This window comes from Nipponia nippon, unplaced genomic scaffold (assembly GCF_047370975.1).
Source record: "Nipponia nippon isolate SJK-2023a ecotype South Korea unplaced genomic scaffold, ASM4737097v1 scaffold_32, whole genome shotgun sequence".
NCBI classification, from domain to species: domain Eukaryota; kingdom Metazoa; phylum Chordata; class Aves; order Pelecaniformes; family Threskiornithidae; genus Nipponia; species Nipponia nippon.
Window position 1 is genome coordinate 5570120 of NW_028262350.1, and position 12212 is coordinate 5582331.

Sequence of the window (12212 nt, forward strand, 5' to 3'; positions counted from 1 at the left end):
TTAGCATTAAAACATCCTATTTGGATAATAAATTATTACATGTAACTACCGAGCTACGAGCAAGAACAAACGGTTTCAACCCGACTTTACGAACAAAGCAGATTTACAGGGAAATTCGCCTCAGATCATTCTCAACGCATCTGTTTTGAAAAAGGGGAAAAAAACAATGTTTAAGCAATAGCAAATCAAAACTGATTTAGGGATCTGAAGGACTGAAATGAAGCCAACACATTAAAACTAACCACAAAAATTATCATAACTACGCTTATGCAAATCTTTTTCATATTACATAAAAAACCCAACACAGCTTTATTTAGGGATTTGGCACGCTAAAGGGGAAAGAGGAGAGCCACGGACAAACCGTGCGAGCCCTTCTTTCACTCAGATATTGGGGTAAGAAACACAGCAGCAGAATTACAAGCTGGCAAAGGAGAATTTGTAAGGAGAGCAATACACCAGGCTCAATGTATTAAGTAGATATACTTCAATTTTATACTGTGAACTTGATTCCGCAGACTGGCTTTTCTTTTTCCAGACTGCTTTTTAGCATGAGCTTTAAAACTTGAGCTCAGACATTAAATTCTGGATCCGTTGTAAAAAGGCAAAATAAAAGCTATAAAGCCTATCAAGAAAGAAAAGGTTTGGTCTTTGGTTTGGGGTTTTTTGCAAAGTCAGGTTAGTACAGCCACATTTAAATACTAATTTATTTGACCTTGGCTTCAGAAGGAATTGTTGGGACCCAATATTTGTACCAAATATTTAGTCTCTATTTAAAAATCGAGTTCCTTAGCCATTTCCATAGAAGTCAAGCACCAAGCTAGGGGTCTTTACCACATCCATATTTTAGCAGCTAGATGCTCCACACTTTCCAGAAAAAACAAAACCAAACCTACCCCCTCAGCATTAAATGCCAGTTATGCACAGAAGTCACCAATGACTTTTGAAAGAGCCGTCTCGGAAACATCAGGTGCCTTTTTGAGAACAATTCAAATATTGAGTTCACAAGATGAAATGAACTGGGCAAGAGATAAAAGGAAGGAAAGCAAGCTTAAAAGACAAAATTTTGGCTCTGCTGAAGATGCTATAAAGCAGAAAACCAGAAGGGAAGTTTTGTTAACGGGTACTTTTACGATACTTTGTTTTACGTAAGAATGTACAAAGTAGCAGAAATATTTCTGATGAGGCTTATCAAATACCCGAAGACTTCAAGAGAAAAATGCATATTTTTCCTCATTGTTTCAAACATAAGAGAAATGTAGTGAGCCTATTTATTTTATTAATTTTTTATCTCTTCAAAAATATTAAAGCCTTAAAAATAATTGTCCTCATCTTCACAAAAACACCTTTGTTGATATTTAGCAGCTCTCTGCAAAATTAAACGTGCGTAGTATAAAGACAGAGCTGTGCAGAAGCTTGGATCTGGGCTGGGGCCCACAGAGCTGATGAACAGCAGCCACGAAGCACCGTTAATCAGAAATAACGAGACTCCAGGTAGGAAAACCACCCCGTGAGTGACTCACTATAAACAAATGGGGAACGCATCAACTTGTGCTAGTATTTAAGCATCACCTATGAGGCATTTTTAGTCTCCGAAGGTTTGTAACCACTAGCTCCCAGGTGCTGACGACCCCGACCGGCGCCGTCGGCAGCAGCATCCCACGTTCCAGGGAAGGAAGAGGTTACACATCTGGAAGAGCAGGCACTAAACACACCCGAATTTGAACAAGTCTGAAGTTATGTGTTGACACCCAAAATGTATCTGCATCCATTTTGAGGCCAAACCTGTATGTTTTAAAACTTGCTGGCATAGTTATGGCAGACCACAGACTACGAGGGGAGCGTAAAAGATTACTTCTCTCGAGTAGCTTGTTTTCAAAGGTAATATCCCCTCGCTTAAGCGCATGAGGCAGATGGCATGAATTACAACCCCCTCCCCAAATTAAAACAAAAATTTAAAAGTTTTATATGCCCGAGATTTGCGAAGCAGGGAGGTTCCCAGCGCACAGACCGGCGGATGCCAGGACAGCTGCTCGGGGCAGATGGGTCCTTTGACAGCTTGATAATACCGACTTGCTGGTGCGACTAAGCCCTGGTAAGGCCAGCCAACGTGGGGCCATCTGTTTACTGGAGAGGAAAGGCTCTTGGAACAGCAGGTAGCCAATGCTTTGGTTGAGAATTAAACCACCAGCAAGATCATCAGTATTTACAACCTTTACTTGTGCAAGCACATACGTACAGCTGGCAGCGTAACTCTGCCACATCGGACTGCTCCTGCGGCGCCGCGCTCCGTTTCAAGATGCGGCTTGGGATTTTTGAGCTATGGTTTGTACCACCAAAGGCTCCCTAGAAGACGCTTTCTGCTTATGTCAGTTTGTTAACAGCGGGCTCGTGTCAAACTCTCACAGTCTTGAATGAATGCCAAGAGCTGTAGTTCAAGACTGAAAATAGTAATAGGGTCAGAAAGGTGTGCTAATGAATACGCTGAATATAGCAGATAGCCCATCAGAAGCATTTTTGGAAGAGGAAACATTCCCATCCCCCTGTTCCCAGAATAATACCTCCTCTGGGGAAAATCCACAGCATGCAGCACCAAAAGGGAAGCTGGACGGGGAAAGCTGGCGCGGTAGCTGGGGAACGCAGAAACTCCCCGTCGCTGCACCACAGCCACGGCTCGGGTGTGATTTCTTTCCTGTTTTTATGTTCTAATCATCAATTTCTCAAGGACAGGCGGGAGCTGGACGGAGCCTCATAAAAGGGCACAGAAAATGTTAAGTGCTCTAAGATATTAAAATGCTCATACTTCTAAGTTTGATGGCTTCTGTAACACCTAGAGAGAAGGAGGAGGAGGAGGATGGGTTTGAATTTTCTATTCTAGGACACTGCAAAACACGTATCACAGCTGCTGACAGTCTAAATGCTATTTTTTTCCCCCAGACCACAAATAATCCTTCCAGTTTCACACTGCTGCTGTAGACTGTCCAAGAACAGAAAGGATTCACCTGTTTCAGCCCAGTAAATCCACTAGGCTGGAGACAGGGAATGAAGCGGGCAACTCGAATAACGCTTTGCAAAAGGCCAATAAAACAAAACATCATGTGTTAGTAATACATCACACCGGCGTGGTGGGCTGGAGAGGACCTTTGGGCCACTGCAGAGCTATTTTCATAGGAATAATAGTTACTGTGGAAACCTGGTTCTAAATTTTCCAAGTAATCAATGCTTTTTTAAGCGCCCTGAATAAGCCTTCCCAAATACAAAACCATTTCAGAAAACCCCAAGCAACTAACCATCAGAAAAGCCAATCTCCTTCACAGCGCATCAAGCTCCAGTAACTTCTCATTTCCACCAAGATCTCCGTCCCAGGAGGACCCCGAACATTTGCACGGAGCTTCAGCCCCTAGGTGCTGCTTACGGAGCAGAAAGCATCCAAGTTCCAGGGAGACGCTGGTATAAAGCAACTGGGATGTGTTTCAGCCACAGCAGAGTCCTCTTTCCAGGGGATTTTAGACAGAATTCATGCTGACAATGGGAGTAGGACACGGGCAGGCTAGGGAAGGAAAAACTGAGCAGTAAACCTCTTCGTACGCAAAGGAAAGCCATAAAATACAATCAATTGCTACTATTCACGTTCTCAGACAACAGAATTGACTTTTAGATGTAGAGGGCAAGTGCTCAAGTAAAGGATTCACAATTTTGCTGCAAAAATTAAACTCAGCCTCTTGAAAGCTCAGGCCCCTCTCCAGAGCTCATTTTATTCTCAATATTACAAATCCAGGAGACAAAGCTTTTTTCCCATGCCAGGAATATATTGAGAAGTGTATCAAAAAGCTCCTTTGCCACTGGAACGTGAGATGGGGGAGGCTTCCCTGGCCAGGGGGTTCAGGACCCACTGCGGAGACGGCGAATGAACTCTGCCGCAGCAGCGTCGGGAAGATGAGTCGTAAGAAAGGAACCGATCCTTTCCCGAGCTCCGAAATGAGCTCCCTTCCAGCAGGACAAGTGTTGGGAAAAGCTCAGCTGCATCAACAGCTGAAGAAACGTTTTCCAAAATACAGAAGAATTCAAAAAGAGGGTGTGCATCATTGGGGTGCTAGCGCTCCTCTGGTTCAGGCCCTGGAGTCACCGAAAGCAACAAATCCTCAATCTGTGCAACGTATTTTCCAAAGGAAAACTGTCATTTCTTAAGCCAAGCTACAGCTGTGAGGTCGACAAACCTACACAGGAATTACCAGAGATGATTATAAAGATCACAAATTAGCCAAAGGTAAATCTTAGCTCAATCCTAGGAAAATTTTTTAAGTCACTAAGACAAGCTAAGAGAATTAAGCCAATTTTTCCAGTTTACGTATTTTTTAAAATTTATTTTGTACAAGGAAACTATTTTTCCTTTTGCCACTACCCTTCCGCAGGGCTGAGTACCTGGTGCTTAAAAGCTAACTGACAGCTAACTGTAGGTTAGGGCTCCCCCCAAAACACAGCAGAATTTTACTAAAAATTCATTAGGAATAGAAATGCTGTATAAAAACAAAGCTCAAGCACTGAAAGAAACGTTAGGGAAGAGTCTGATGTGAATAAAGTCTGGTCCTTTGTCAGGCTCCAGCCGCTGCTAACAATGGTGTCAGCCACTGGCACGGCTGAATCAGAACTAAACACGGGTTAGCTGGCAGTGGTGACAAAGGACAAATCGTATTAAATAGCAATTTAGAAGCAGTTTGTTTCCAGCCCGCTTTTCCGAAGCAGCGCTCAACTCCTTTTGATCTCATCCAGCCTACAAGAAATCACCAGAATCGATGGAAACTTCCAGTTAAAGAGTGCTCATCACCGGCCCGGCCGCCGGCGCTGCTGACGCCCATTGTCACTTAAAGGATAATTTTCATAGCGTTCACAAAGCTTAAGTGACAGATTAATTTGATACCAGCGGTTGTAACACCCCTCCTTTGTGCGGAGGCTTTCTGCCTTATGAGAGGGTTGTTTCCTTGGAGGAAGGCCGCTTTGGGACCAGTGCACCATCACGCTTGTGGTTCCAAATACCAGTTTGGGCTCCTCTTCCTCTCTTTGTCCCCCAAACCCAAGAGTATGAATCCCCATCGTCTCCTCCAGATTGTTGCTGACGACAGACAAACTTCTGTTTTAACTCGGGTGTAAATCTATTAGTCTCAGCAGTTAATCAAGGTTTCTACAAGAGAAAGGTAAACAGCTTTAAAAGAAAGGAACAATTTTAAACTGATTAAAATCAGCGCAGTTTTGTTACGACAGGGCATCTTTCTGACAAATTGAAGTGTTTTCAACCTCTCGCATGATACCTGGGCCAGAGCGGGAAGGTCTGTTTCTTCATATCAGTGGAAAAAGTTCAAATAAAAAAAATATTGAATCGATTTTAATCAAACTGGGCTCCCCTACTTAATGATTTGTGTTCCAGACCGCGCTCGTAATTGAGCTGAGGATTTTCTCCTAAAGAAGAAAAATGAAATCATGTTGAATCTCCTCTGTCTTTTTTTACGGACAGCATCAAAAACGTGTAAAATGCTTGTCCTCACCCATGCACAATGGATTGAAAATGTGTATTTACAGACTGTTTCCTTCCATCTAGCTGACAAACATCGCAGCATTCATCCTATTAACAAAAATCACCCAGCAGGCAGCACTCCTGGAGCTTAACCTTAACCACCACTATTTAGATAACGGCGAATTTTAAAATCTTTCACTTAAACGTGTTTGCGGGAAGCTTTGTTTGTCACAATACGAACTGTTGCAAAGAGCAAAAAACCCGAAAACACATTTGTGAGTTCTTTTATTGGTACCAAATAGATTTAATCTCCCCAAATTGCCTGCAATTCTTAGGTTTTATTCTGATACTCGATTTATGTCATTCAGGGGGATTAGGGGCATACTGCACTCATCCACATTTTTAAGCAATTCTAGTGAAACCAGTGTTTATGGCTAAAGCTTTGAATACCAGGAAAGCAGTCAGAAGTCTTTTTTCCCCAAAGAAAGGCTTTTCGGAATGCCCTAAAGCAGGGCGAAGACGAGCGGTCGCCCTAGGCTGGGCGTGCTGCAGCCCACGGGTGCCGCCGCTCCCTGAGCCCATGAACTCTTTGGACCAGGATCCGTTTGTTTATCGCATTTAGCACAATAAAGCTTTAAGGCCAGATCCGTCCCCTGCGGGCCACCGCACTGCTGACGGCAGGCGAAGAAAGGTGCGTTTTGTGAGGACGCGCTTCCCCGCGCAAATCTTGCTTGATGCGGAAGCCTGGGCAAGCTCTGCACCTTACACCAAACGTGTTTCTAGTTCAGTTTGTTTTGAAGGGCTGATGGCACAGATTTTCCCCCATTTCTTTTACATATATGTATATATACATATACTTTCCACATTTTTACACAGATACATATATACACATATATTTTCTCCAATTTTTACATATATGCATATATAAATATATGTGTATACATGTATTTCCCCCCGTTTTTTACTTATGTATGCATAAATTATACACACCCACTCACCCTCCCGTATTACATACAGACGATACACGTGCCCGTGACACAAGTCCAATAACCAAACCTCTCCGCTTCCACAATCAAATAAATTGCTACCATCTCAGCTAATGCAATGCAATGCACAGATGGAGCAAAATGACAATACATAAGGCACGTAAAAGGGAAAGCCGAGGAATGCAATCTTCCTAAAGACACCTTCGTGCCAAGCTGAGAGAGCGTGGCGTGGAATAAGAGCAGGGTAAGGGGTTTTAACGGAGCCTACAGCCCATCGCATTAGTTTCAGACCCATTTTTATGAATTACTGCTTGGTCAATAGTGTGGCAGTGCCAATGCAACTGGCTCTAAGGCATGCCAGTTTAAGAACCCAGAACTAAAGAAAATTAATCCAGTGCACACTAATGATTAAAGTTGGCTGACAGGTCTCAAAGCGCAACGGAAAATACAAAATTATCCTTAGGCAAGTGATTTTCTGCTGGAGTTCTGCAGGGATTGCTTTTTACTGTTCTTTTAACTCCCCCTTCCCTTCAGCAATCCTGGAAGAAAACCAGCAACTGTGGTTGCAGACAATACGGGGATTAGGGGAACAGAAAGCATCGATGAGCAGGCCACTGATACACACTGATCTGAACTGCGTGGGTCAGTTAGACAGACACAGTGTGTTTTAACGGACAACAAAAAATAAATTCTTTAAGTTAGGGTGTGCTGCAGAACGGAACACCGTGCGTGGAAACAAAGGATGGGTCTTGGCCACCGCCGGTGATGACAGCTGAGCTGCCTTTACAGTCCGCGGTGTTTAGATCGTGACACTTGCACACTGCAGGGAGGACCGGGCACGGAGGTGACACACGCAGTGTGAGCGCCACACGAGGACTAGAGTAAAAGCAATCAGTGCTTTGGAAACCGGCTAGGATCAGGTCTTCTCTGGTGCAGTACAGCTCTGAAGTACATCCAGAAAGAGTCCTCAATACATGGGAGTGATCAGTTGAAACATCTTCTAGAGGCTTAAGGACCATGAAGCAATGGGGGTGGCAAAAGATGGAAAGGCTAAGTCCTTTCCTGGCTGATAACCTTCCCCTTTCATGTCCACCCTCCCTCCTCCAAGAGCTCCTCGGGTCCCTTTCTCCTGAACGTGGGCTCCAACACTTGAAGGGACGCTGTGGCCACAGCCACAGCTTCCGAGAGCTGCGTCCCCTGCACGGGAAGCAAGAGCTCTGGCAAACCAACGACGAGAGCAACCTGCTACCCTCGTCCCTTCAGAGCAGCTTTTCCTCCTGCCAAGCAGCGTAAGAGAGCCACGCGATCCAAATTTCATACACCTGCTCCTACAAGGGACGACCCAACGCACTGAGCCGCTAGAGGATTTTTCCTGCTGTTTCATACACTCTGCTTAATCACAGCTCTTCTCACCTGGCACGCACGGGGGCTCTGAGGCAGCCACGGCCGCAGAACAGCAAGGAGAACACCCAGGCGAACTCAAGGTCACGGACACGTCTACACATTGTGCTGCAGGCAGGCACGAACTTACTGTGGCCCTTACTTCAGCATCTCAGCCGGCTTTCCCGTCATTTCTGTTGGGAATTTGTTACCTAAATAATTGCATTGTTAAAAAAACCATAATCTAGCCGATATATTAGGAATATGACTCAAACACCCGTTAACTCGACTATATTCAATTCACTATCTTAACCAGCAGAGCTGCTACTCCAAAATTTTAGAGCTCATAGAAGCATCACGTTAGTTTTACGCTATATAAATACTAATTTGTGACCACAATCTGAAAGTAAGAAAACTCCTACTAGGAATAATTTTGAAAAGACACAGTTTCAGATAGATTTTCGTTGGCAAAGGGAAAAGATGTGAACTCAAGCGATACGTTCCCAAAATTGAAGCCTTTGTGCCTGGGAAGAGGACCAGTGTCACTTCTCCAAAAGCAGCTGCCAGAATACAGCATCTAAAGACACTACCTCGAAACTTTTTCTAAAATGTCTAAACTATTTCTTGCTGAAAATTTCCAAAATTCCCAATGCAAGATGTGTCAGCACTGAAGTTTCCGGTTTGGAGAAATAATAAAACCTGAAACAAAGCATCCGAATGAGAAGGTTTAGGTATCCTCAGCATGGATGTCCCCACCAGCCTCCTCCTCATCTTTCCTACACGCTAACACAGAATGGCATAGAATTTTACATCATTTTATTACACAGTATCATTACCCACTGTGCTACACATAACCAAGGGCAGCTGTGCAACCTTACCCTTGCTAAAACCTCATAACGGGGGTTTCAGGACTGGTATCAAGATGGCTGGCAATTGGTTAGGACCTGACGTGAGCCCCCGCCGTAACCCAGGGAAGCCGCTCCCCAGGTCCCAGGCGGAGCAGCGCTCTGAAGTCCCATTACGGGGTCACCCGGCGATTGAACTTTCAGGCTCAAGGTTTTACTGCTGGATCCACTTTCTTTTCACAGCAACCACCTTGGGACAGGCAGGACAGAGAAACCTGACACTTGCCATCAGGCACACGGTGACTTTCAGCTAATCCCATTTAATGAGGAATTCCCAAAGTGCCTCTCAAGCAAGGGGTCAGCTAATCCCATTCACTGACAGCATTTTTTTCCTCTTAGAAAATGGAAAGTGGATGAAAACAATAATATTTCCTTAATTTTGATTTACAGATATTGCTTTGAAGAGGGAAACCGTGACATTTGGATATTTGGAAAATTAAATGTGAGCTGTTCCTGTACATTACCGTTAAACCAGTAACTTTTATTAGATGCCGGAGGAAAAGAGGCTTTTAGACCAGCTCTGCCATTTCACCAGTTGTGCTGAGAGCTGTCATCTGAAGCAGTAAAAAAATGCTAATATTGCGTTAAGTGAAGATTAAACAGCATATAAAAGTATTGAACTGTCATTCTACTACAGTGATTGGATAAAAACCAATTCTTTTTAAAGATAAAAATGTCGTTGTTAAATCAGTATAAGAAATTGAAAATCAATAGTTTATACCCTTGTATGAAAGGTGCAATATTTCAGACTGACGGCCACACAATAGACTTTCTTTAAAATGAAAAACATGTGCCTCAGACCGAGCTATACCGGATCCATGACAAAAAGGCTGGGTACTTCGGAGTAACGTCCGAGCAAAAGGAACAGCAAACCAGGGCAGTCTGAACGCTGAACACACAGGATCTGGAGTGTAATCAACGGTTTCACAGCTCTTCCCAACATTACAGACTTGTTAAGGCACTGAGGAGCATCAGCTGCCTGAAGAAGATGTCACCTGTGTTCAAAACACGCCAGACATGAAAGAACTCCAGCTGCTTCACAGGCTTCCCGAAACGAAGTGTGTTGCTGTACAATACCCGTATCTCCTGAGCCTTCAAGAGTAGCTACCTTTGAAATTAAACTATATTCAAGTAAAAGCAAAACCAGGGAATGTTTTCTGTTGCTTTTCAGCATTGAATTTCCCCAAACAAGTTATGCCGATACTGAGAATTAATTTCAAACGAACTTAGCACCTACCTCCAGCAGTGGCTAAACCGGCATGCTCCTCCTGAATTCATGAAAAAAAATTACCCAGTGACCTAATGTAACCTAAATCCACTCTCATTGTCCTGCCACTTGTAGCTCTGTATGAATATCTACCTATAAAGACCCCTCTTTATGGGTCATAAATGAAGCGTGATATTGTGGATGGCAAAAGCCAACGATCCATGTGATGCTGAACATCAATCCTCATGAGAATTGGTTCTGGAGGAGTAAGGGAAGAGCTCTGAAGGTCTGTTCACTCCACACACCATTTCTCCACAGACTGACTTTTACGTGCTTGCCTGCAATGCAGTCACTGCTGTGATGCTTGTCTGGACAGTCCCAAACTTGCTCTGTGGTATCAAGGTGATTATTGCTAGTTCAGCTACGAAACAAGAAGCTCAATGCAAGATAACCACTTCAGTGTTCAGTCCACCGATAAAACAGCTTTTGCACATTGATTTACAAGAGAGAGAGTTTTCAGGAAACAGAGATGACATTTTACAATTCAAGCAATAAATCATCTACTGATAGTGGAGGCCGAAGGAGCAACTGGGGAAAGGAATAGCTATATCTTAATTTTACACATTAAGAGTTTGACTGTAAGAAGCGGTCAGGAGACATTGTGACGCACTCAAAATGCATCTTCAGTGATATCTGTCCCCAAACACCCATGCTCTAACACGCACAGAGGGAAGGTAAAAGGGGCAAGCAAAGTGTTGCAGCTAAACACCATGTCCCAAAAACACAAGGAAAAAAGTGTTGCTCTGGTATCCGAGCGATATGGTGAAGTAACAGATAAAGCTCAAGGCTAGCATCAAAATGACTTCAGGGGAAGCTTCTGATTTGGCACGCTAGACTGAGTTTTCAACAAAATCCATCCCCATCACTGACCTCTTGAAGTGGCTGGCCAGGACTCCCACCAGCTCTCCAATCCTGCTGTCGTTAGAGGGCTCTTTACTGAAGAGACAGACAATGAGATCCTTGCTGTCTTTCGTGTGGAAGACCACGAGCTGGTCCTTTCCATTGGAGACACTCAATCCTATCAACTGCGAAGAGAAAGCAAGAACAATGTTATGCACCTTGATTTATCTTTGCTACTCGCCAGGCTAGTTCTGTCCTCTCCAGGATGCCACGCTCCCTCTCAACGTCTGCCTCTACCAGAGAGCTCAGGGCGATGGCAGCGTGCAGGTCCTCCCGCAGGCTGAAAACGTCAAGGTGAAACAAGAGGGCTTTTTTTGAAGTTAACAGTCTCAAAGGTGCGAGGAAATTTTACCTGGGTTCACCCTGAGCAACCCTCACCAGAAGCAGCACAGCCCCTGTTACTGCAGTGCCCTTCTGCCTGTCCGGGACCACCACCCACCAAAGAGCGCACCGGGCGGATGGCCAACAGCCGAAGCGTGCCGTCCCCAAAACCTCACGCTGGCTGACACCACATCGCTCAGTGGCAGAGCCACCAGCCTGCTTTTTTTTTCCTTTTCAAAGGAATCCAACAGTAATCCTGAGTCTGGCCAACAACCACCTTCAAATTCACGTATGCAGAGCTGGGAACGCAAGGACAGGCAGATAACGTAAGAATGACGTTTTTTACTGAAAGCCTAAACACCTTGATGAATAATGTAAGTTGCAAACCCCACAAAGCCATGATGATTCCAGTATTTAGGCATTGATCAAGGTCTTCCTGTCCTGACAAAATAAAAAGGTGTGGGGTGTTGGTTTTTTTTGTCTGTTAAGTAACTGCTGCTTGGCACATTAAAAGCTTTGTCCTCATCGTCTCACAAAGCAGAAGCAGGAAATTTTTAGGAGTGGCAATCTGGGTACACAGGCTATTCAGATAAATACTAGAAAAAGCAAAAAATGAATCTGTGCTGGGGAAACAAAATATAAGGATGGCAAAAGAAACATCAAGAGGCAAGTACATTTAACAAACCAGTGCTAAAAAATAAAATTTAAAAAAAAACGAGAGAGAAAGGCAAAAGAATGATGAGTACAGAGAGCGAATGCAGCAGACCTCCCCCGTCCACCAAAGGACCACACGGCTCCTTTGAGTCATCCAGAGATTCCCAGAGAGAAGCCACGTTCTCCTAAAAGTGCGAGGCACCGATATACCGTTTTGTGGAAATGAAAGTCTCATTATTCCCTTCTTAAAGAAAAAAGCCATCTACGTAACCCCACGGCCTGTGTCGGGAAGG

General features: G+C 44.1%; 1 protein-coding gene across 3 annotated transcripts in view; it reads right to left on the bottom strand.

Moving 5' to 3' along the window:
* The window catches only part of MYO1D (myosin ID), a 161888-nt gene that overhangs the window by 50153 nt on the left and 99523 nt on the right, over positions 1–12212 (bottom strand). For 2 of the 3 annotated variants that reach the window (XM_087770098.1, XM_087770099.1), the window contains exon 21: positions 10915–11069. In XM_087770098.1, the coding sequence (XP_087626224.1) occupies positions 10915–11069 (155 nt within the window). Of the gene's footprint in view, positions 1–4740; positions 5177–10914; positions 11070–12212 lie in introns of those variants that run through there. The other variant, XM_087770100.1, reaches the window with a different exon arrangement.